The 26,325-nt window shown below is 36.0% G+C and overlaps 4 protein-coding genes across 9 annotated transcripts; 1 reads left to right on the top strand and 3 right to left on the bottom strand.

Annotated features, from left to right (window-relative positions):
- The first annotated feature begins 66 nt into the window (after positions 1–66).
- Positions 67–2,275, top strand: LOC105159734 (Integrase-type DNA-binding superfamily protein). Its single transcript, XM_011076911.3, has one exon. It carries the CDS (start codon positions 1,302–1,304, stop codon positions 2,166–2,168), a length of 867 nt encoding a protein of 288 aa, XP_011075213.1. The 5' UTR covers positions 67–1,301; the 3' UTR covers positions 2,169–2,275.
- A 423-nt stretch (positions 2,276–2,698) lies between these two features.
- Positions 2,699–11,235, bottom strand: LOC105159733 (DNA-binding protein). 2 transcript variants are annotated; one of them, XM_011076910.3, is made up of 15 exons: positions 11,066–11,235; positions 10,611–10,715; positions 10,473–10,541; positions 9,800–9,889; positions 9,639–9,722; positions 8,779–8,943; positions 7,971–8,158; positions 7,241–7,313; positions 6,700–6,753; positions 5,187–5,444; positions 4,327–4,533; positions 3,687–3,790; positions 3,374–3,518; positions 3,163–3,297; positions 2,699–3,086 (listed from the first exon to the last, which is right to left on the bottom strand). In XM_011076910.3, the coding sequence occupies exons 1-15, from the start codon at positions 11,168–11,170 to the stop codon at positions 2,910–2,912; spliced, it is 1,959 nt and encodes a 652-aa protein (XP_011075212.3). In that variant the 5' UTR covers positions 11,171–11,235; the 3' UTR covers positions 2,699–2,909. The 2 variants fall into 2 exon arrangements, with proteins under 2 accessions (XP_011075212.3, XP_088736008.1); XM_088879882.1 differs by having other exon boundaries at positions 10,473–10,537; positions 11,066–11,080.
- Positions 11,236–13,806: 2,571 nt separating this feature from the next.
- Positions 13,807–17,425, bottom strand: ADSS (adenylosuccinate synthase). Its single transcript, XM_011076909.3, has 4 exons — positions 16,997–17,425; positions 15,268–15,960; positions 14,767–15,078; positions 13,807–14,176 (listed from the first exon to the last, which is right to left on the bottom strand). The coding sequence occupies exons 1-4, from the start codon at positions 17,318–17,320 to the stop codon at positions 14,006–14,008; spliced, it is 1,500 nt and encodes a 499-aa protein (XP_011075211.2). The 5' UTR covers positions 17,321–17,425; the 3' UTR covers positions 13,807–14,005.
- Positions 17,426–18,471: 1,046 nt separating this feature from the next.
- On the bottom strand, positions 18,472–24,437 carry LOC105159731 (exostosin family protein). Of its 5 annotated transcripts, none has more exons than XM_011076907.3 (15): positions 24,284–24,437; positions 23,228–23,730; positions 22,893–22,986; positions 22,469–22,655; positions 22,122–22,377; positions 21,313–21,528; positions 21,141–21,227; positions 20,927–21,061; positions 20,634–20,747; positions 20,253–20,500; positions 20,080–20,160; positions 19,669–19,900; positions 19,364–19,462; positions 19,062–19,247; positions 18,472–18,937 (listed from the first exon to the last, which is right to left on the bottom strand). In XM_011076907.3, exons 2-15 carry the CDS (start codon positions 23,591–23,593, stop codon positions 18,839–18,841), a joined length of 2,400 nt encoding a protein of 799 aa, XP_011075209.2. In that variant the 5' UTR covers positions 23,594–23,730; positions 24,284–24,437; the 3' UTR covers positions 18,472–18,838. The 5 variants fall into 5 exon arrangements, with proteins under 5 accessions (XP_011075209.2, XP_011075208.2, XP_088735542.1 ...); XM_011076906.3 differs by having other exon boundaries at positions 24,195–24,414; XM_088879416.1 differs by lacking the exon at positions 24,284–24,437 and adding an exon at positions 24,124–24,140.
- Positions 24,438–26,325: the final 1,888 nt, after the last annotated feature.

Here is a 26,325-nt window from a genome sequence, read left to right as displayed (position 1 = left end):
TAATTACCATATTGGTTATTGATCGACATAGGATGGAGTATCGTATATTTAATTTGAGTGTGAAAAGAAATTAATAAAAAAAATTGGTAGGCATGCATACAAGTTTTGAAAGGGATATATAACTAGTCTAGATTAATAAGTAATGATTACCATCACATGCATGCATGGTGGTGAATATTAGTTTAAGATTTGCATGGTTTACGTACTAAGTGCATGAGATATAAATATACGTACTAAGGATAGTTTGTAGCAGTGGAAATATATATATATATATATATATATATGTTAGAGAGAGAGAAAGAGAGAGAGGGAGAGATGTGTAATTGTGTAGATGGATATATGCATGGGATAAAGGTGAGGGGGGGCGCGTGAAATTCTTGTGTAGAAAAACATGTGAATATTGACTCGTGAACACTCACTACTACTTGAAGAATTATTGTGAGAGAGGTGATGCTCATGTTCATGTTCATGTTCATGTTCATGTTCATGTTCTCTCTAGTACTACAGTACTACTACTGGAGAGTGGAGACATACATATATTTTGTATTTCATTTTCACCACCACTGCAAACAGATAAAAAAGAAAAAAACTCCTCGGATTCTTACACTACACATCCGAATTCTTCTATCACTCAATTGTTGCACTCCTCCAAATTCATACTTGTCTCGTGCTTTCATGCCTGCATATATTTTGTGCTCCCTTATCGCCATATTTCCTCCCATATAAGACAAAACAACCCTATATATATATATGTATATATATATCCCCCAATCCCAATTAAATTCTAAATTCAAATCAAGAGAATGATTTCACTTGTTATGTGATTAGTTTGGTTCAATCTAATTTTCCACATATCTTTTATCATCCAAGAGATAGAGAGAGCAAATAAAACGTCAAGAAAGTACCGGACCATAAAAACATTCCTTATGTACCAATTAAGACCAAAAATTTCTAAATAATTTCTCTTTTCCAAATAAAAAAGAAGGAAAGAAAAGATGAGAAATGGGCAAAATTTAGAGTGTGAAATTAGAAATATTCCACTGGAAAATATAGAAACATGTGACTTCTTGCAACCAGAGTGCATATATCACTACTACATCATAGTAGCAGTAGTAGTAGTATAACTTAACGGTCACATGGAGGCTTCAAAAACTAATTTTGTCCAAACGTGAACACATTTAAACCAAACAAGACTCACACACACACACTCCTCTTATACATATCCCGCGCCATTCTTTACCATGACCCCTACAAAACTTCTACCCCCACCCTAGCAAACCTGATCCCCACATCTTTCCCTCATGGAAAACTGCAGGAGATCTCCCCTCAAGCCCTGGAAAAAAGGACCCGCTAGGGGCAAAGGCGGCCCCCAGAATGCCATGTGCGAGTACCGTGGCGTTCGCCAAAGAACGTGGGGCAAGTGGGTGGCTGAGATCAGAGAACCCAACAAGAGGACCAGACTCTGGCTCGGCTCCTTTGCCACTGCGGAAGAGGCTGCCATGGCCTACGACGAAGCAGCAAGAAGATTATACGGCCCAGAGGCTTACCTCAATCTGCCTCATCTCAGGTCCACATTCAACCCTTTGAACAAATCACACAAGTTCAAGTGGTTCCCCTCGAACAATGTGGTTTCCATGTTTCCCAGCACTGGGCTGCTGAATTTGAATGCTCAGCCTAGTGTGCGTGTGATTCACCAGAGGCTGCAAGAACTCAAGAAAACAGGGGTTCTTGGCCAGGATTCTTCGTCTAGCTCATCGTCTAGTGATCCCAAAACTGACATGCACAATGTCAGGGAGCAACCCCAACTAGAAATTCCTGAAGCTAATGAAAAAGAGAGCACTGAATTCTCATCTGAAAATAAAGTAATTACCTCTGAAGAGAAGCCGCAGCTTGATCTGAATGAATTCCTCCAGCAGATGGGGGTACTGAAAAGAGATGATAAGCCTTCTTCTAGTCATGATATGTCTAAAAGTTTCACGGAGATAGAATCATTATCATTCAAGGATGATGAAGATGGATTTGGCAACTTGGCAGAGAAAAACTTTAACTGGGACACATTGAGTGAAATAGCTGGGGCAGATATGACTCTAGGAGCAGAAGCCAGTACCTTCAATGCACATGACAGCAATGAAGAGCTGATATTTCCTCCATCCATCTGGAATTTTTAGAAGAGTAGGGAAATTTTTGTAATCACAGGGGTCAATACCATAGGAATATATCACCCTATAATATATACTAGTTAAGTCATCCTTTTTGATGTACTATAGTGTTAAACACTGAGCCAATAAACAAACAAGAATCATTACCTGGGAGCGAGGAATCTTAGCAGCTAAGTATTAGATTTATAACAACTTAAAGGGACTACGATAAAGATTGCAGAGAACCAAGACTAAACTGGACAGAATTTAAACAACCCTTCACTTTTTTTTTCCTTCTAGTTTCTGTTATTTGTTTGTTTTAAATCTAGTTTCCTGTCGACGACAGGAAAACACTTCATATTAAACAACAGCTTTACATGTCAAAAGGGAACTTCCAAATCCGCATTCATCTGGAGAAGAAAAACTTAAACTGATATATTCCCTCCTCCTGAGGTAACAATTCCACTTGTTTTCCCATGTTCACAAACTAAGAAAAAGACTTAACTGCAGCCATTGCTGGCTGGTTAGGTAAAACCAGCTATTATAAATAGAAGGTAAGATATAGCAATCCCTCTGAATTAATTTGAAGTACATAAATGATTATAGATGTTACAGTTACAAATGAATGTTATCTTCAGTAATAGAACATCTATTACATTTGCACCAAATATTAGGGACTGTCAAATCACAGTATCTACTCATGGCATGAGCATCCTCAAGAAGATCCTTCAGTTCACAGAATATGATCTTCTTGCAGGGAATTTTTCTGATTCATTCAGTACCATACTCTGAAGCGCTCAAATATTCACCATGTTCCTCAAAGTACTCAATTAAACGCTTCAAGAATTTATCGCCGCTGACAGTCTCAGTGTCACAAATAATGCAACATTGTCTCCTAGCTCGTGTCACTGCAACATTCATTCTCCTCCGATCACTTAAAAAGCCAACCTGAAAACAGACCACTCCCAACATTAGAACCTCTATCACAAGAGGAAGTTTCCTTATCATTTGGCAGTATTAGTACCTCTTTCTTTGAGTTTGACCGGACCATTGAAATGATAATTGCTTCCTTCTCGCGACCTTGGAAACCATCAACTGTAGATATTTCCATATCTTTTAGCTTGTCTTCTTTGCTTTTCAACATCTTGAGTTGCACCACCTGAAAGAGCATAGACATCTTGAATCGACATCCCCTTAAATCCTTAAGTAGACACAGTTTTACAATTTCTCCATACCTGTGCTGCGTAAGGTGTAATAATTCCTATGTTGGCAGCTTGAACTCCACTTTCCACTAGTCTCCTGGCATGTGCTATAGCGACAGCAGCTTCCCCCTCATTGAGGGTACTGTCTTCTTCATCCTTCTTCTCTTCCATGTCACAACTGGAGAGAGTCTTACAACATTAATAAAAGGGGACCAACTTACAGCAGAACAGCACAAGTAAGAATTTATCAAATGTTCATAAGCTTCTTGAACTCCTCAGCTATACATTTAGCTATAGGGCCAAATACATGCCAGAGCACATAATAAATGGGAATAAAATAGCATACCCAGCTATGTCTACGAGAAGAAGGGTTGGTTCCGCTGAAGATGACTTCTTGACATCTTCAAGCTCGTATAAAGTATGGGCAGCAACACTTGAATGGGCTTTAATCTGTTATGCAAGTTTCACAGTCAACAAGAAAGTGCATAATCCAGATGTCTGAATTAACTAAGTGTTTGGTGACAGTCTTTCAGGAGCATAAAAATAATATTTACTAGGTCTTCAGCAAGGATCTTGGCAGAATTCATGGATCTCAGAAGAAATTCTCTTGAAAGTAAGAAGTGACCATCGAACAGCTCTGGAAGCCCATCCACAAAGATTACTTACTTGTGGGTGTCGATCTTAGAATTAAAATTAGTTCTTCTTAGAGTTCCAAAGACCATTTGCTCCACAAAGAACTCATGTTCGGATCAACTAAAATTAAGAACAGAGAGAAAGAGAGAGTGCACTTAGCTGCAATAGGAACAATACGAGTGCAATTTCTATCATCAACCTATTTCAGTGACAAGCTAGTCGTAAATTTAGGCATAAGGAAGACTCAAGCTAGCCTAGGTGCATACACCCTACAACATAGACAAGGAAAAGATAGAAATCAATTACAAAGAAGAAGAGGAAGAAGAAGATAATAGGTTAACAAATCTGGGCACCTTGCCATCATAGAGCTCTTCGGATGACCAGTTCATTATAAGTTCATGCATGCGGTACTGAACTGTGAGCATAGATGTGACATCATCTCCATATAAATCTGTGAGGCGTTCAAAGAGGGTTCTTCCTAATCCTTTCTTCTCAGCTTCAACACTTTGAATAGTTGGGGGAAGCTGGAGATGGTCACCTGCCAATATACATCTTGGACCCTAGTAAAGCAAAATCAGATATTTCACTGGTGGTCTCAGAGGAAAAAATGTTTTGATGACATACAGGAAGTTAAAACTTGTGTATTCAGCTTACAGCCTCTTTCATTTCATCCCAATTATGAATAAGAAAGAAAAAGAAAGATGCAATTTCTCTGCCGGCAAATTGCTTACTAGACATGAACAGTTAAGATGTCCTTTCCACTATTTTTGTCATGGTTAGTCTCGCTATATGACACATGGGTTGCCAGCTCTCAGGCTGCAACCAGGGCTTATTCAAAACTAATGTCATAGAAATCTCAGGGTGTCAAAGCGATTCTTGCTGAGAGAATACTGGATCTTCTAGAGTTACTTCAATAAGAAATTAAGAATGCTGAACGGCTAATCTCATTAATGAGAATTGCATTAGCTATATATGGTAGACACTCCCATCTCCTCTCACCCGACAACCAGAAAAGAAGAGAAATGAAAAATATAGTCAAACTTTCTTTACCCTTGAAATATACGGGGTCCTTCCTTCATGAAGTCACCACAGATTAACTTGACTGTTCTTAGAGGTGTATTGCCAAAAGATATCTTAGTATAACCCCCACCCCAAAAACAAAAAAAATAACAATTTGGCCAGTACAATTCAGGACCTCCAGTTCTATAATTACCTTCAGCAGAGCAATCCAGCATGCTATTTCTAATGCCTGGGCAGCTTCATCAATAATAACCAAATCGAATGAAAATCCATCCAACTTCTTGGAAAGCGCACCGGTCAAGGTTGTTAATACCACATCTGCATTCTTAATCACATCGGTCACTGCCAGCTGCTGCCTTTTCCGCTCTTCTTTGGATAGAGTCTTCAGCTCCCTTCTAATATCTCTCTTAGTATTTTTATCTTTGGCTTTTAAAAGCTTGCCATTCAAAGCCTGCAGAAATTCATCAGAAATATGAAAAAGCACCATGAAATTGTGTTCAATAATATAAAATATTACTTGGGTTTTATATTGGGTGAAGATGAAATGTGTCAAAATTTAGACTCACCAAACAGAGTAGTTCTGCACATAAATGGGAATGACGCTAAAGCATGAGTGTTCAGTATAAAGTCTTTCATTTCCGATCGACCAATATAACCAACCAAAAAGTTCCCAATATTACATTGCTTGCAAACAAATTGTTCCAACAATAAATTTCCCAAAAACACTGTAGGCAGCTGAAAGTTTATTACAAAAGAGTAAGTAGAAGTTCATCAGAGGGTATGTTACTATGGAAAGTGCTCCGACCAGGGTTACAATTTATATAACCAGCTTCACAAATTTTAGGAAAATAATTTGAGCTCTCAGACTTTATGGACTCACCTTCATTTTCCTTATTCTCTTTTGATCATTTTACTGAAATTGATTCAACAAAATACTAAATAAAGCTTAAACAAGCTTTGGTAAATGTTAAACTGATCTTCATGGGGGTGCAAAACTTAAATCGAACATCATATGCGTCTACTGGAAATTAGTATATACTTTAAGCGGAAGTATTCCTGATAATAAAAAAATTTAAGCCCCAATGATTTCTGAATGTAGGGGTAGTATATGTCAAAAATGTTTCTATATTCAGAGGTAGTATTAAAAAGGGGCAACTTGAAGTGAGAAATGTTTTTTCTGACAATAAATATAGAGGAAAAAAAATGCTTAAAATTGTCATATCAACACTTTCCACAACAGCTGAAAGTCTACTCTCCAGGTCAAAGCAATAAATGGTACCAATACCATTAACCTGATGTCTTGTACGTCAATTTTAGAACTTTCAAGAGAATTTTGGTTACTTGAGGAAAGAGCCTGTATGTGCAGTCGGACTTTGAACAAAGACAGGGAATATAAGTGAACAAAAATTATGGTAACATGACATGCCAGAGAGAGTTAATATTCCATTCCCAGGGGTTGCCACTTTATTCTTTGATTCTTTTCATTTCTGAATTAGCTCTCATCTCAAAATAATATTGAATCTGCAGTTAATTGAAAGTCCAATTACCATTATGACCTTGTCTTCAGCCACAAGGATAATATTTTTATATGGCCCTTATATAAAGCATATCAACAAATTAATACAACAGTTGGAAATAAAATCTAGATCAATGCGAGGCTCTGTCAATAGGGCAAGATGATTTTAGAAGTTGTTTGTATCATGTACCTTCATCTCCTTGCGAATGTCATTTGCAAGCGCACTATTATCTCCACGTAGAACCTGCAGGAAACTAAAGTAATTGTAACTGGGAATCTTCAACTCAATAAAATGAAGGAATGTCATGAATTTATGAACAACCATTGATGAAACTTGAGTGACATTAGCCAAAATGTCTAAGTGAAGTACTAATTACTATTATAGACTTGTACTAAAGAGAAAGATTTGAAACATGTGTGGATACAGGACCAAATACATCTGAGAAAAGATCATGTGGAGAAAGGAAGCAGTAGCAATGGTCAGAACAAATGAATATAAACAATCAGCTGAACTTTAAGGATGCCACCTCCATATCATGGTTTCAAGTAGAGAAAAAGGAAGAAAACAGCGAAAAATGAGTGAAAGAGGAACAAGAAAGATAACTACAAACAGCATCTTGAATCAAGGCATCACCTAAATCTGATCAAGTTGTAATAATATGCATAAATGCAAGATGAAAGAATAATACTCCGGAACCCAGTTTTAACTGCGAAGCAGTAGAGAACATTACCTGTGCATCCAAAGCACTCTCCAATACTTGAGGAAGTAAGCGCGCAGGATGCCCCACTCTTACCAACTTGACTCTGTTACAGTCCAAGAGAGAGTAAGTAACTTTGACAAATAGGACCTTCACTGAGAACAGGAATGCAGCTTGATTATTCTATGCACAAAGCCAGCTCATAAAGCCAATGGATAATCCTAAGTACCTAACAGTAATTTCAAAATGATGTGCTGAAACATAGTGAGCGATCAGAGAAATCATCACTAGTATCTCACGACAATATAGAAGAGAAGGCAACATTATTTCAAGGAAGATGTATGATGTCATAAAATTTCATGGGAACTGATCAATGAAATTATTACTAGAAAAAGAAAACTTCACAAGGTCAATTCAAAACCTAGCTTTAAAGAGTACGTAACTTCTCAGAAGTACTAAATATGATAATAAAACAGAACGAACGCTCATACACAAAATAGTTGGATCTATTAACATGCAATAGAGTTGTCACATTGAACAAGAAATTTTCTTTTCTTCAAGCGCAAGATATAATGCAACATATCATGTTAGTATTTTAGTAAAATATTATGATGAGCACAGACAAAGCGGAAGCAAGGAGAACTTGAAAACTATGACAGAATTTTCAAACTCATAGAAAAAACTCCAACCTTTACAGTGTTTTTTTTCCCAGTGGTTATTTTTTAGGTATCAGTTAAACATGTAACTAGGGAATTATCTGTACCTATGAGGTACAAGTCTCTCCACAATGTTATCAACTGCAATATTGGAAGCAGCGCAAGCAAGAATTTTTGTTCCCCGCTTGACTTCTTGTAAGATAATTTCAACCACTGTTGTAGTCTTCCCAGTTCCTGGCGGCCCATGGAGCAAAAAGAGGTCCTTGGACGACAGAGCCTTGGATATAGCATCTTTCTTAAATATCAAGGTAAATGATTTAGTTTGGAAAGGATCATAAATGTAGTGCAGCAAAGAAACATGAAAATGAGAGAAGTGACCCTAATCTATTAATGTAGATAATTTCATTGGTGAGAGTAATATAACTAGCAAGTAATAATATCAACACAAAATAAATCATATAGATAATCAAGGTAAAGCAGACCATGTTTCAAAGACAAATCATTACTGCACACTAGATGCTAATTTTAAAGACTTGACCGGAAAGAGATGTATTCCAAGAAAAAGTTGATGCTATACCTAGTTAGAATTACAAGACAGCATCCAGTCCCAGAAAATTTATCAGACAAGAAACCAAAAATTGAGAACAGGATTGGTAAATATACTGCTTCTGGTCAAAATTTCTCTAACTGTACTTGCCTATGGCTTTTTAAATTTCTTACATTTATAAGAAAAAAGCAGAAATACTAAGAACTTTCACCTCATACAATATATTGTATATAATCATGTGACATACAAGGTTCCAGCAGCTAAGGTCTTATCATGTCCATATAATAAAGCACGCTTCAGATTGACAGAAGAAGCACACAGATGCGATCTGCTCTAGAGGAAGACGTTATAGAATTTATTTGGGAGACCTGTGAATTATCAAGGTTCGAGTTTACGGGAGTGAACTTGATATCCTTCTTGGACACTGTCGGTGGCCTCTCCCCAAATAACACAGGAACCAGATCGGCAGCAGGACCCTTCTGCACGCTTTTACTTAGCTGAATCAATGTTTCCTTCATCCGACGATATGTTACCTACAAATTAATCACAATTCAGAAATGTTTTGCCATGGTCCAAATATTGAAGGTTGTTTTCTTGGATTTAATAGTACCTGGATGGGAATTCATTATCCTGATGTTAAATAAATACTTCCTTCATTTAAACCCCATAGCATGTGAGATTCAATGTGAGATCTTTTATCAAGAATATCACCATATATCCAAGATCTTATAAATCCTTGAAAAAAGTCCATCAAGCTATAACACTTTCAGAATATTTGGAGTCTATTTTGGGCTCCTGGTAACTAGGTCGTTAATTCTTAGAAAGGAGATTCAGAAAGCTCAAGTTACTCTGGATTGAATTGCAAAAGCAAAAGTAACCAGGATACTCCAGGCTTTATGGCTAATATAGATTAAGAAGCTAGAAAGAGAGTTGACCATGTCTAGAATCAAAATTCGACTATCCTCATAGAGTTTTTGGGACAGGGTTTTCCTATATATCCCCTAGACCATAAGGAAACAACAACTCTCTATATATACCTTTGTAGTAGAAATGCTTTTTCCATGCATAATATGACATACTTCTCTTGTGACCATCTCAACAAGACCAGTCAAACAGTTCAATTTGGTAAGAAGCAAAATAATGTAATTCTGCATTTCAAAAACTTTACCTATCCTCTTAGTAGTAGCAAAAACCAAATCATAATAATCTAATCAAACAGACAATGTACCTCATTTGCCACTTTTTCAAGGCGTAAAGGACTATTCAAACCCTCTTCTGGTATATCATCAAAAGCAACAGTAATAGACGAGTCCTGCTCATTGAAAATGTAATTACATTCAATTATAAGAACGTGCTACATAATTTTAGTTAAAACAAACTTTAAAGTACCTTTATTCTGTAAACAACACCCTGCCCGAGAGGAGGAGAGCCCAAATCAGATTTGTTTGGTTTCAAAACCACAACATCATGATTTCCAAACTGGAAAGCATAAAAAATGTGAGCCATTAAGCATTAAAGAGGAGGGAGCGAATATTAAAGATTTCAAAGACAAGGACGTTATTCACAATGCTGCCACTGGACGGTACTTCTGCAAGTCTTAAATTGAGTCTTCCACACACCTTAGGAGTTCAGTGTTTCTTGTATATGATCTCAGGAATGGGTATAAAGAGCTTGTAACGAGAACAAAAACAGCATTCCTTACACGAATAGTAAACTTGCATATGTATTGAGTGAGCTAGAGAAACAATAAGAGAAGGACGTCATTTCATCTTGGCTGAGTAGTATAGAACTCTCAACTGCAAATACCAGAAAGACCCCTTAACCCGACTCCAAAAATCACTAGATTGCCAAATACCATACTGCAATAACATCTCAAAGCCCATTCCGAACTAGTTCAATGTGCTTGAAAAAACTTAAATGAGGGCATTACTATCAGCGAAATTATTAAGAAAAAGAAACAAACAAGCCCACTTGTCTCTCACCGATAGTAACATAAGTTACCAGCATATACTACAGAAATGCATAATTCTAAGGGAAGTAACGCACTACATGGATGGTTTACCTTGTGAGGAGGGAGGACATCCCCTTTATTAGACTGAAACTCAAGAAGACTTTTGCCCATTAATCCTGTCTACAAAATACAGATTTAGAAGGCCATACAAACAATAATATGCAAGAACACATCTGAAATTTATATCACCTGAGCATCCACACACTTCAAATTAAGAATAGTGGACCCCTTTTTTTGTGCACTGTCCAAACTCCTAGTCGCCCCCGAATTCATTGAGAGTGATATCTCTGCTTCCTGAAACAACCACATCACACACATTTTACATTTATCCTATTAAGAGGATCAAAAGAGTAAATCTTCCAACCAATTATGATAAATTTCAACTTATCGGAATAATTCAATTTTCATACTTTCCCTTATTTTTAAGTAATTGAGGAACAAAAGGTTATAGCAATGTGTGAACACATAATATGCAAGATATTCAGTACATAATTAGAAGTCCAATTTGTAGATTAAAACAAACAGTTAACAAACAAATCGGAGCTTACATTAACCATTTCATTTTCAGAAGATTGGCGAAAGTGATACACACACATACATATATATATACACACACACATCTAGAGAGAGTATGAGTTTAATACTTTTTCCATGTCAATAAGAGGGGCCATTCTGGAGACAAACTGTTCGAGGGTAATTTTATCATTTGAAGATTTGTTGTTGATGCTCTTTCCCTTCGCTTTCTCCATTGCCGCAGTTGCTGATTTCCAACTTCCCACTCTTTTCCTGTGTGTGTGTTGCGGAGCGACTTGAAATAAAGACGGCGTCTTTATACGAGGACGGCAGCCTGAAGTCGCGTTTAAACATCCGTAGATTTAAGATTCACAAATTACGACTTTCAAACTATATTCTTTGCCTTTTTCTCCTCTAATTTAAGTAATAGAGTCAATAAAAACGCGACTATGATACTTAATTTATATCTATACTGTATAAAAAGGAAAAAAATAATTCTTATAAATAATGGTTATAACACCGTAATACCAATTTTAGTATTATATGAATAATACCCTTTAGTGTAATAGAGTCAATAAAAACGCGAGTATGATACTTAATTTATATCTATACTGTATAAAAAGAAAAAAAAAATTCTTACAAATGATGGTTATGACACTGTAATACCAGTTTTATTATTATATGAATAATACTCTTTAGTTGATTTTCTTTTTTTTTTCTTTATTGCTATCTTTCTTTCTTTTCTTTTTTTTTTTTTAGAAATATGATGATGTATTGATTTATATATTTTTTATTTATAATATATTTTAAAATATAAAATATTATTATTATATGCACACAGGGACAGCGTGCCATGACGGCTAGTTATATAAACAAATACTAGTGAAACACTAATAACATGAGGTTGGTTGAAAACCCCAAGAAGGGTGGTACAAACTGAATATAGATGGAGCGTCCAAAGGAAATACAGACATTTCCCACGCTGGGGCATTCTCAGAGATCACCTCAATCAAAGTCATCTTTGCCTTTCAAGAACCTCTTGAAATTATCTCTAACACCCAGGTTGAACTTCGAGCCATCCAAAAAAGATTGAAACTATGCATTGAAAAGGATGTCCATAATATTTGGATTGAAACTGATGAAATGACTATCATCAAGCTCATCTCCATACCACCACAAGGGGCTTGGAATCACCATAACATCCTTCAAAACATCCGAAATCTTCTGAGTCAAATTGAATAAAAAATCTCTTATATTTTTAGAGAAGGCAACTAAGTGGCGGATTTTCTAGCTAATCAAGCATGCATATCTCAACAACTTATCATCCTTTCCAAGGAACATCTCACAAGTACATTCGACTTAAAATTATTGGTGATCCCCCTTAATTGGCTTGACTCATACCTATTGTCATAAGTTTCTCGTGAAGTTGGATGATTTTTTTACTGCCTCTTTTTGTTGTTTCTGCGACTGTGTCGCTATTGCTATTTCCTGCTGCATATTATCCTGTTGCATACTGTCTGTAGTTGTTTTCGACTGCATACATTTTGCCTGCAACTGCATATCTTCTGTTTGTTGGTCATGTATGGCTGCATTTTTGGAGCACTCTTGTCCACTTTTTGTCTTGTGAGCATGCTTGGGCCATGCCCACTTTTATACATACATATTTATTGCTTCGATGCTAATCTCTTGGCTTAGTTTGTCCCATTATTTTGTTGAGAGTACTGTGGTTTCTTATGAAGAACGTATAGTAAGCTCCCCTCTCTTTTTGGCTTACTTTCATTTCATTGTTGGAGGTGCCCTCCATACTTTGCATAGCTTGATTTGTAGGTGTTAGTTGAAATCGATGATTCGAGTGTAGTGGCAAAAACTTTTTGACACAATGGATTGTCGTCTCCAACTACTTCTGCCAACCTTGTGCTTCGCGTCTCACTTTTGTAAGGAAGTAGTACTTCTCATTTATGCTTTTGTCAATTGTTGTAAGGGAGTAGTAATCCATATTGATGCATTTGGTGAATATTTTGTAGTGGAGTAGTACTCCTTGTTTACAGTTTCTAGGCATGATAGAGAGTCGGTACTCCCCCGTGTAAATTTGCTCGCCTCCTGGCTTCCCCATCCCGAATGGTTTATTTAGAAAAAAAAAAACATGAGACTGGTTGAAGTTTTCAACCTTTTTTTTTTTTCTCTTATATGTACAAATCACTGAGTTATTCACTAAGGATGAAATTGGTTGATGTTGAAATCATTCTGTTCTAATTATATAATTTTTCATGATATCTCATAAATATAAAAAGTTTTCATCGTCATTTGATCTAATGTCAATCCAATTTGAATTGGTGAGGTCCCAGTATAAAATTCAAATACTTCATGATATAAATCCAGAATAAATAATATCTGAATACATCTATTTTTAATCGCAAGTATACATTGGTAATTTAAAAAATCTATACCAAAATTGAACTTGCTAAGAATTCATTTTCTTGACACAATTTGTTATGCAATTTTAACAGTTTGATCTAGGAAACAACATAGGCTGTACCAGGTCGTTTACAAGGATTTACGTCAAGAAATGGTAATCCGGCAGTAACCATTAGCCTTTTATTAAACCATCATAAGATAATTTATCCTGCCCTCATATAACCCAACTCTTATCCCACATTTTATCCAACCAGGCAAACACAAAAAGATTATATCCCATATTTTGTCCATGGGAGCTATCAAGCATTTATCCCACACACACAATTAACCGGCCCCTGTGCATCAATATATTCTACATGTATCATACGAGTTTTCACTACTTGCCCCATAATGGGTTGCACCTCTATGTATCAGTTACATATTCTGCAGTGCAATCAAAGCATACAAACGTTCACACTTTGATAAAAAATCAAAATCAGCTGTAGAGATCAAAAATGATAAATTTTACACTAATTTCTTGTCACCAAATTGAATTTCTGAGGTTTTATTCAATAAAACAACCAGCGCAAACCTGGGCATAAAATCCTGCAGCACGAGAAGCACATTCTCAGCCAAGAATATCCTCAAAAAATTACTAAGGAAGTGCTAAAAGCTTTTTATTTGTATATAAGGGCATCACGTCCTGGTCCAACGCCAATGTAGTGAATGGGTACCCCAACGAGTTCTTCAATCCGTTCTACATAGTTACGTGCAGCCTTTGGCAGGTCAGAGTACTCTCTGATGGACGAAATGTCACACTGCCACCCAGGCATAGTTTCGTATTCAACCTAAACAAAATTGAGAAAAGCACATTAATAACTTCAAACATACGTGTATGTATATGAGAGAGGATGTAATACAAAATTGAGAAAAGCACATTAATATCATCAAACTGATATATTATGAGAGCATGGTAAAATGGAGTTCTTAGGAAGTTAGAAATGCAACATGCGTAATAAAAGGAAGTCTTTAGGAATTTTAAACTTCGACCATGAGATAAAATCAAGAATTAGGAATTCAGAATTGCAATGCACATGATGGGACAAGTCTTAAGGGATTGATCACCTCATATTCGACATGCACATATGGGTTGCGTATTAGTGCAAGTGCAGTGCGATGCCAATTATACATTAATCCATCTCCACAGTTTTGCCATATGTCAAGCAGTTCTTGATGAGTGGAGGTAGGAGGGTAAGAGGGGATGGCTTCATCCAGATAGCATGAACGAACATCAAAGGTAAAAGATGAATCGAATAGATCTAGAAGATCATTGAGTTTAAGACACAATTGGATAATAAATTGAGTTCTCTCAACCAAGTCCAAGTGGAGATAAAGATTAAGCAGTGGGACCTCGATAAAGAACAAAATTAAAACTTGCCTGAATCTGCTCCAGAACAGAAAGGTCCGCAGGGAATGACTGAATTCGAGTACCATCATTCTGTTTGTATGAAACGCCCAATTGAATTTCTGGTAGCTCAGACAACACATCAAGTTTGGTAAGATTTAAAGATGAGAATCCATTTATCATACAGCAATATCTCAATGCAACAATGTCGAGCCAGCCACAACGACGAGGGCGACCAGTTGTTGTACCAAACTCCTGTCCAGCAGTCCTGAGTAGCTCACCACCTTCCCCCAAGATTTCTGTAGGAAAAGGACCCGAACCAACTCGTGTAGTGTATGCTTTGACCTGCATAATTGCCAATCGATGAATTAAGACAGAAATGCAATTCCCATTAACACCTTTGGAGAAGTACAGATATTTCTTCTAACCAAGATGAATTTAATGAAGAAAAAGATCTCTCGAACATTCACATAAACAGCATCAAATACATGATTTTTCAACAACTCGTAAAGAAAGAATAATGTTTGCACTTACCACCCCTATAAGATCACCAACAACTCTAGGAGCAATACCAAGACCTGTACAGATTCCCCCCGCAGATGGACTAGAAGAAGTCACAAAGGGGTAAGTTCCAAAGTCAATATCTAACATGGTTGCCTGACCGCCTTCTACCAAAATTCTTTTCTTCTGAGATATAGCATCATTTATGTAGCGCACAGTATCGGTAATGAAAGGTTCCAACCGCTTAGCATATTGTCTGTAATCTTCAAATACTTGCCTGGGAACATCAGGCTGATGCTTATAAAGTTCGAATCTTGCAGCAGCATCAGATATTAAAACCTCAAGCTTCTCCCTAAGTTTATCCATATGCCTCAAATCACCTACTCTTATGCCATTCCGGAGAACCTTGCTTGAATAGGCAGGTCCAATGCCTCTCCCGGTGGTTCCAATGAACGACTTAGCAAGCTCGGCTTCCCTAAGCCCATCTACGACTTGATGTATATCAAATAACAAATGAGCACGGTCAGAAACCAAGATCCTTCCTTCACAAGAGACACCCTTGGATTGCAGACCATCAATTTCTTCAAAGAATGATGGTAGATGCACCACAACCCCGTTACCAATTACACAGACAGTTTCCTCATTAAGAATTCCTGAGGGAACAAGGTGAAGCGCAAACTTCTTGCCTTCTGCATTGTAAATAGTGTGCCCAGCGTTAGCTCCACCCTGACAGTAATAAGTTTTCAGAATAAGCAAGCCAAGAAAATGAAACGACACATCTGTTCATGCAATGCAACCAATGGAAGTAATTTAGCATAACAAAGTCAAAGCCATTCCATTACATAATAGATGTTTCCTGTCTTTCCCAATCGGTGACACAATCTAAATGTTCCTTCAATGGACACCATTTATCGTGTGTTAAAATCAGGGCACAGGAGAAATGAAAGCATTACTTACTATAGCATATTTAACTTTAATTTACATCTGAAGTTACAAACTAACCATACATCACCCAGGAATAGTCTCTATGTCAATTTAAAAATAAGTACACCTAAAAGGCCCATAAAGCTTATCTTTATCATGAGTTAATCTATGGGGCTATATTTAACCAAAATCAGCCTCTGCAACTGTGACGTCCTCATTTTATAGAAGAAAAAAGGTATTAATCTCGTAACATACAAGTCTTGACATACTTCATCAAGGAGAACTGTTTTTTCCCACATAAGCATAAAAGGATCTGTTTTCAAGCACTCATTCAACAACCTCTCATCGCCCGCTTAATGTCAGTAATTATGAATCTTACCCCTGAACTTAATTGCAACATTTTATTGATTTGGACGAAGGAATCTATACAGTGCTATGAAGAAAAATCGCAAGTAAGAAGTTCAGCGATTTATACAGACTCCTAAGAAAAATTCTGTGAATTGGACTGTAAATGAAAACACGTACTTCTTCTCAGAGCTAGAATAAGTTCTAATAGCAGAAGTCGAGGAAAAACCCACCAAATAGAAAAAGTTTTTTTCTGATTTTATACTGTTCTACAAAGGAAATAACTAGAAAAAAGAAAATCGCAAAGAACGAAATTTAAAGCTCATACGTTGTCGTAAAAGTAACATTCAATTCTACCACAAAAGACTTAGCCAAGTATTTCATCCACAGCTAAGACAACTTTTTCAATTTACAGATGTCGAGGAAAACTCAGTCAGAAACGCGCAGGAAGAAACACGAAAAAGATAGTCTCTATATACAGTAAAATACATGCCTGACACCGCGCGACGACGTCGAAGTGCTTGGCAAGAATATCAACGAGCTTTCCCTTGCCCTCGTCCCCCCACTGACATCCAAGAACGCCGGTGACCTGACCCAGCGAAGCGATCCGACTCGGCACCGAAGCCGAGTAGCTAACCCCTTGCTCTATCACCGTCGCTCCTCTATTCGCATCGGCTGAGCAAATAACCGTCCTCAGCTGCTTGCTGTTGGGAAAGGAGAAATGGACGCTGACGCGGGTCCCATAGAGCTTGGTGGAGTAGCTCCCATTGCAGATGGATGAGGCGGAGGAGATGGAGGCAGATGAGGAGAGGCTCATGGCGGCGGCGGGAGCGCAGGCGAAAACAGAGAGAGATAGTGAGCGAGAGTGATGGGGTAGTGTCAAGGGTTTAAGGATATTATGGTGACAGTTTGTACAGCGATTGCAACTCTGCAAATTACTTTTTAAATCTCAATTCTAATTACATATATTAAATTTAAAATTTATTGGTCAATTCTATCTTTTCTTTTTTCGAAAACTTCTACTTTTATAAAATTATTTTTTATTGAAAAAATGAAAAATGGAAGTATTTATAAAAAATATATAAAAATTAAATCGAATAGTATTTGAGAAAAAAATACTTTTAAAATTAGTTTATTTTATACCCATATATTAAAAACTATATATTTTTTACTTAATATTTGTACTTGTCTTTTGTTAATAATAATATATTTTGTTTTAATTAGTATATTTTATATTTATTTTAAAATATTTGTTATTTATATTATAAAATTTTAAATATTAATAAATTATTTGAATTTAATTAAAAATGGTAAAGTTGAATTAAGATTATTTTAATAAGGGTAAAGTAGCAAAAAATAAAGTTGAATTTATTTACAAAAAAGTCAAAGCAGCTAAAAACACCCCCCAATACATTTCTAGCTTTTGGCCTAAAAGCGCTTTTTTTAGCCGTTTCAGAAGTAGAAGCTACTATCTCAAACAATTCAAAATTATTTGACTTCAAAAGTAATTTCTTTAAGTCAGAAGCTTGAAAAGTACTTCTTTAAATGCGCACAAACACTCGCTAAGGAGATCGCGAATATAAATTCTAGTTAAAATATTTAACTACTTTAATAAAAAAATATTAATCGATTATAACATATTGTAATTCTTACATAACTGATTCACTGAGACTTAAAATTACTCAAAAGATAGAGGAATATTTCTTATTATAGGAACTACGTTTGAAAATACAACAAACGGTGTGAATCATTCGACATGAACACGATATAAACTTTATTGTTGAGATCAATTCAACGAGTCCCATCAGAACATGAGGATATTTATTTCATTTTATGTGAATTATTTTATTTATTTATAATTAATTTTATTGATGTATTGATTAATTTGAGATCGAGGTGTTATATTCTAATTTATTTACCATTAACAATAAAAAAAAATATAGAACTTTGAAGAAATTGCTGTTCTAATTGCCAATATGAACACAACTCCTCTTTCTTTTCAAAGGAATGGCAAGAAATCTATGACAAAATTCTCATGAACCACTATATAAACACCTTATTCTCTTGAGTTGTTTGTGTACAAAACAGACAAATGAATCAAGAATCTTCCGATTCTTCAGTGGTAGTTTCTCAAGAAGCAAGAAAATTGTGTGGCTCCATATGGGCTGATCATCGGTAAGTTTATGTAACGTTCTGGCTCTAAGCTCGTCTGCTTGATAAGTCGGTATGGTGGATCTCACAAAGAAGTTCACTTTTAGCTACAGAAACAGCCCTCTAGTTAGTTGCATTTTCTTGAAATTTGTCTTTTGATGTATTCAAACTCTTTGGCTATGGACTATGGTTGTATCAAGCATTCTCTAGGCAAACCGAAGTCTTTTTTAGCAGGAAAGAACTCTCTTCTCCAAGGGTCATTATGCAACTTGTAATGCAAAACCTGGTTGAAAAGAGTGACAGTACATTCAATGTTTCTACTTCTGTGATATCGCTGCAGACGTGATGGCAAGAAGAGAAGTTTCAGTAGTTCCACTCTGTCTAAATTACTAGAGGGTCGAAAATACCTGGACGAGTGTGGTGAAGGCGTCGTCTTCCTTGAGTTCTGAGAATTTAATTGCCCAACTTTCAACATGACCAACTGTAGTGTTTTGCCTCTCGGCTTCTAGCATGATGGAATCGCGATACAAGAATCTCTGCCAGATGTTCCTCACGTTTGCCAGTTTGGATTCTACTTCAGTCTCGTTGATACTCTAGTAACAGGAAAACTCAACATTAGTCAAATGAGTTTTGTGTGTCATCAATGAGAAAATGGAACCACATATGGATCCCTGGTTGCATTAAACAATATCAAGCAGTAAGCTCATACCCTCAGAATATTTATCAAATTTGGTATTTCATCTTCACGTATCCGAACAGCAAAACTATCATAGTCGAGAACATTCTCATAGGGTAGGTAGATTCCATCCTAGAAACGCAAACAACAGAACTTCAGCAATAAGAACATGTTCCAAGAATGTAGCAATTCTCAAGTCGTAATATTAAAATCACAATTCAGGAGCCACAAGCTACAAAATGCTTTTGCAATCCATGAGCTGATTTAGTAACTCGATCTCATGTTACAATGATGGTTTGCTTGATCTCATTGTTTAACAAAAAGAGTCAAAATTCTACCTGAATGACGACAGGGATGCACCCTTGCAGTATACTATCTTCCATTCGACCGCTCCACCCGTCTCCAGGCATAACCCCACAGAAGACAGAACTGGCTAATTCTTCATGATAATCAACTGCGCGTATTGGTGTTACGACCACATCTTCTGCATGCTGCTTTCCAAGTTTTCCTTCCTTGTTAGGGACTGATCCAAACTCCTCCGCCACTTTCTGCCTTATGCCCATGCTATACCTGTATGCATCACCAATTCACCATCTATCCCATCAAATATACTATACTACCAGATGGCTGTTTGAAAACTGATACTTCATTGCCTGATAATATCATGCACCCTCCAAAACCATCGTGTTTTTTAGATACGTGACAATAGAATCTATTTCCTCAAGTTGTTTGAGATGAATATAACTTACGTAGCCTCAGGCCTTCCGTGTTCATAAGCTGGTCCTAAATTTCCATTAAAATAGAATAGTGTCTTCCTTTGCTCAAGAGGCCTGCACAAACATCAGAAACTTATGTCTAAATATCAAAGAATGAGAGGGGTGAAAGTTACAGGACAAACAAAACTTGGATCATCCAAGTACACCTAGCCCAGAGTTTGGCAGTTACAGAACGTTCATCAGGAACTTTCCACGCAGGAAGTACAAGATCTTTCTCTGGGTCAAAACATGGATGATTTCCTCTTCTATCAGCTGAAATGGTATTCCAGTTATCAGCCCAATATGCTGTTGTTGAATAGTTATGCTTTGAGTTTTTGTTGCCCCAGTGGACTAACATCATACTGTTCCATATTTCCTTTGGGGCATAGCAGGCACCTTCATCCCATGAAAAGAACTGCCTTCAGAAACAGAGAGAACATCATTAGCCTCAAGGATAAAGGTTTTTTTATAGTATGAGGGGGAGAGAGTCGATCTCTGCAGGTCCTCAGGAACAATATTCGAGTTATACGTTAGTGGTGACAGCATACCCATATGTGATCTTTTCCAGATGATTGATTCCAGTACGGATATTGCAGCATAATGTGCTCATATGCCCTCTTGTAGAAGTCCAGAGTGAATGAGCTCCTCATTCCATGGTGATCCTGAATTTCCATGAAACATTAGAAATAACAAAAAAAGCACGTTTGTTGTTTCTAACAAAGAAATGATTGCTCGAATAAGAAAATGTCAAATGACTCAAATCTCCAGTTGAAGGAGGCATATGATATCACATGCTTTACCTTCATGCATGATATCAAGAACATAACAGTGGCATCTTTACCTTCATGCTTAAGTGAGGAGCATCGTCGGCACGAGTTATAATACATGAATCAAGCACCGGGACAAAGAAATAATCTGCTTCATCACCGTTTAATGTCCTGTAAGGGCTAGCTAACATACTTTCATAGATTGCCATCTGTGGATGGGGCACATTAAGTTAACTCATGCATCTAATAACAGAAATTATCAATTTTTATCAGATGGAATGTTAATACCTGTGCGCCATATAGTTGGTCAGTCCACAATGTTGCATTTCTGCCATCATATATTCTGTTTATGCACTCCAACTTGAAATGACGTCCCTAGAATGATGAGCAAGTAACAAAAATAACATATTAATTGTAAAATTAAAAGAAAAAACAGGGTGTGCTGATAAATATTACTTACCTCCAGGAGAAGGCTGTTGAAGTCAGGGGGCAAATCGTAGACATATATAAGAGGTCTTTTCTTCTGAACTACAGCATTGAGATTGACAAGATTTCCAGTGAGCCGTGCATCATCTGGAATATCGATATGTGCTGGTCTCAGCCACTTGGGCCAGTCCACAATGGACGACAAAACAGAAGGAATACTACAATCTACTCCATACCAGCCGTTTTCACACTGCAGCCACATCATTAAATGTATATAAAGAGTTAAAGGAGTACAATTTGGTGTCAAGAAATTCCAATTGTACAAAAAAGACACATATCTAACATTTCTGTGATGAGTCAAAATACAGATGCTACATGCATATTTAAATATCTGCCTATTTGAAAATCAGACATGATATCATGTGTGTTTGGGTTATAACACATAGAATCCATCAGATATTCCTTGCGCGTTATGATAATCCTTTCAAATTCTGAAAGTTGAGGAGAAAGTTAGGCAAGAACTTAAAACTTCTCAGGAACTAAAAGACGTGTTAAGTTCCAAATTTTATTGAGTTCATTAAAGTATTTGAAATTGGTGAACATAGATAAATAAATATCATTTGAGAATTGTATGCTTCGCTTGCAAACTTCCAACTAATAATAACCAGAACCCGAAAAACTTGGTTCCTTAATGTCTGAGAGCTTTCCCAGAAATTTGAAAATTTTAAGAGGACCCATATAATTTCTCTTACTTTTCATTCTGCTCTCAAACGAGGGTACAAATGTAATGCTTGCAATCAAGTGATCAACCATGAGACGAAAATGGGTGATGATAGATCATACCCGGCAAAAACCACCATGGCAAAGTCCATGACCGGAGCATTGATTGATGCACACACTTAAAACCGGATCCTCACAGAACCGGCCCCAAAGTCCATCATACTTGCAATCACATTCTTCTTTGATGTGGACCTTAGAAGAATATGCTTCAGCAGGATCCACATTGCACCATCCTGGCTTACTACCATTCGTAGTGAAAATATCCTGATCGGCTACTGCCCAATCAGTCAGACGTGGAGCACCAGGTTCAGAAGGTGAGCTAGAATATTTGCAATGCAGTTATGAGAAATAACAGTAATCGGGTGATTAAAAGTAATACAACTGAAATATTAAGAATCTATGGAGCTTACTTTATTTTAAATCCACATGACTCAGGAACAGGGCGATTCGGATACTTTGTACCTTCTCCACAAAAGCACATGGCTCTGGATGTATCGCAATAAGCAGGACAAATGGACACAACCCAGCGCCCGTATGGTTGCTTTTCTGATCCAGGATAGTTGCAGTTCAACTGCAGTCTTTGGGAACATCCTTCCCCTGTCTCCAAGAAGAAGAATTGGCAGAAAGATTGAACAAAACCTCTTGTGCATATCTTTTGGAAAAGAGAAGTCATGGGATACAATAGTTTTAGTAAGCGAAAAAGCTCTTTGAAGAAAATCGGAGAACTACTTCCTTTGAGACAAGCAAGTTCAAATAACATATGGACAATTTATTAGAACAAAAACTACCCAGAGAAAACAGGTGTTGACATGAATAAGGTCAAGAAAGTCTCACCACTAAATCCATGAAAGCAGCGGCATTGCCCCAAATCACGATTACAAATGCCTTGACCACTACATTCATTTTTGCAGCTCTTCCCACCAATTTTCTGGTATAAATGTATGTACTGTAAGCAGATAAACCTCCGAAAACTGGAACTCAAAATAAACATACAATTCTTTTGAGTGCAAAATCCGGTTTACTTACCTGATCAAATATATAGGTGGATGAAATTAGAGCGGATATGAATTAGTATGTTTCTTCAAAATTATATTATATACATCTAATCACGAAGAAGAGGCCAGAACAAGTCTAACAAAATCATATTAGATCGTCATACAATTGAGTACCTCGACAATTACAACAGTCGTTGTGTTTGAGTCACAGCCAGATAACCATCTGCCAATCTCAGCCTTCCATGGAGCACCACGGTAAGTCACAGCATTATGCAAGTCAGCTGGAAAAAGAACCTTTAAGTCAACCATTGGCTTCTGTTTAGAATAGTTCTTGATTCCTTCATTTAATCCGAGGCCTGGTTCGACTTCAACAGATCCATTAACTGGGAGACAAGAACTCTGGGCTTGCCTAAGCCTCAAGTAATCTAAAGAAGGAACAACTGGATACAAAAAAAGATGAACAACCGAGACCAACGCCAAAATTGAAGCAATAGAAGCAACCAGGGACCATGAGCAATTCCATTTCTGGAGAGAGAACATGATCCCCACAAAACCTTCACCCCAATCTACTCAAGAAACCAATTTACCAAAACAATGTTCTCCTCTTTCACTCAACCAGTTCTTGACAGACTAGCAACAGATTAGACCTTCTACTCCTCCTTCCAAATATCACAGTCCTACAAAAGTCCAACACAGCCATAAATGTCATCCCTTAACAGGTGAAAACGACGAAGCAGATTAGCAAATCATAAATGCTTTCTAGTATAAGGCCAGAGATTTAAAATCCCATTTCATCAAAAAGAAGTCATGTAGTTCTAAGCTCAACGTATCAGCTGAACAAATACAATAAAAACATAACACTCAATATTCTAACATAGCATTCAGAAGAAAAGACGGAACCTCCGTACAAAGTCAACATGGAGAAAAGTCCAACCCAAGAACATCCAGCTATAGTTTTTCTCCTAAAAGATGACTAAAAACACAGCCATTTCAACGGAAATCAATGAATTCCAATACGAAAACGCTTTAACTCAAGTAATAACACAAGAATTCAAGACAGCCCATACTACCCTGATCCGCAAGAACCATAAATTTAAACGCTGAAGAATCCAAAACAAGAACCCAGTCAACAAGAACATACATGGAAGAACAAGACTCAGGAGCAAAATCAAAGACTCTCATAGACCCTTCCGCCAATTCATGCCATGTGCACAGACAGAGAGAGATTACCGACTGATAATGCAGCTAATTCTTAGTTTTCAGCTGAACCCAGATGTATAATCTACTAAAATACTCGTATAAATTACTCTCTCTCTCTCTATTTCTCTCTCATACAAGCCGCCAAGGTTTTTGGCTGGAAAGTTTGAACAAAAATTACTATAATAATAATAACATTAATGAACAGTGAGATAAAACGATATTGACCAAGAATAGATTAGAGTGGATTTTGGAGTCTGAAGCAGCCAAATTGCCTTAAATTTCGGATTATTGCATATGTTCCCTTTTTCCCATTAAATAATTTGGAAGCTCAGTTGTTTTCCAATTTAATGTTTATAGCAAATGATAATTATATATTCCTAAGTCATATATACAAAACCTCTTTTATTTTTTTTAGTGATAAAAAAGTTTTGTTACTTTACAAAATAGGGAAAATAAGAAGATTCTCTCCTTCATATAATTGCGAAATTAGTTCTTGCATTTATTTTTATTTTCATAATTACATCGTTCTGATGTTTGATGTAATTATAATTAATTTTTTTATAATTTTAAAAATAATAAAATACACTTTGACCTCTTAAACTATCTCTACTACAATATTTATTCCCTTAAATTAATAATTAATACTTACCTCTTTGGTTGGATAAAAATATTCCTCATACTTTGAATAATTATCTTGTTTTTAATATATTTTTTAGTATTTTGTATATTAAATCATCCCAAAATTATTTTTTAATAAGGAATGAATTTAAATTATAGGTGAAGTATAAATTAATATATATAGCAGATATACAACAAATATAAAATAATCGGCAGTTCATATATGCTTAGAAATTGGCAAATATATATGCTTAACCAAAAGATAAATATTTTTTAAAAAAATAAATAAATATAAATATTTTATAATATTTTTTTAAAGAAAATATATTCAAAAAACCATTTAAATACTCATTTTTGTCTAAAAGAATAAATAGTTAATAACTTAATTGTATTATCAAATTAATAAAAAAGAATTATGAACTAGATTTTGTATTTTTTGTATTCGTTCATTACTTAACTTTGAGTCTGTAAAATATAAAAACATTCAAACTATTTAATTTACTAAATTTCTATTATTTTATTATAACTAAGAGATATTTTTTTCAGTTAAGAAAATTTTAAGGTCAAATTGCATATTACCCCTTGTATTTTAAATAGGCAAAAATATCCCTTTCTTTTTTTTTTTAACAAAAACCACCTAAATGTGGGGGGAGCTTTTCGGAGTCCCCAGTCCTCTATATTAAAATGTACAAAATAATTACAGTAGGGATAGCTACTTCCCTAAAATTTCTAGTAAAGCCATAAATAAGGAGTACTACTCCCTTACAAATAGAGCAACAATAAACAAGGAATACTGCTCCTTTACAACAAAAGACCCGAACATGTGTCGTAGAAAAATTATGGCGGGTCAAATTATAGCGGACAAAAATATCCTTTTTTATAAAACACTGCGCAAAATCCCCCTTACATCATACATTAATGGAAGGTGAAATGCACTCGCGGGTGGTGTGAGCTGACATAATTTTTTTACGAATTTTAACAACTTTAAAAAAAAATGTATAATTACAATATATTTCATTGGAGACTGGTGCAAATACCCCTATTTATTGGGTCAAACTATAAAAAATCGGCGTCCATAGAAAATGAATGCGAACAATGTTTGTTTTATTAATTGATAATAACATGATAATTAATAATAAAGATATTAACAACTCCTTATTAATTACGATCAAGATCTGCAAGGGAAAAAATGAAGAATCTAGATCTGACCAATAATTTTGCCGTTTAAATTATACTCGTTTTTATATTTTACCATCTAAATATTTTTATTTTTGAACATCAATCTACTATCTCAACTTTGTGAAATTTGAATTTGTCGTATATGAACCTTTTTTGATTTATTTTTCTGTTATACACCCAAAAAAATTACTATATTGTCCTTAAATATCATATGTGTATTACATGCGATGTTCTTTTTACAGAATAATCAACTAAGAAATATTAGTATATGACAA

Source organism: Sesamum indicum, linkage group LG4 (genome assembly GCF_026168435.1).
Source record: "Sesamum indicum cultivar Baizhima isolate 11 linkage group LG4, ASM2616843v1, whole genome shotgun sequence".
NCBI classification, from domain to species: domain Eukaryota; kingdom Viridiplantae; phylum Streptophyta; class Magnoliopsida; order Lamiales; family Pedaliaceae; genus Sesamum; species Sesamum indicum.
This window is presented reverse-complemented; position numbering and strand designations above follow the sequence as displayed.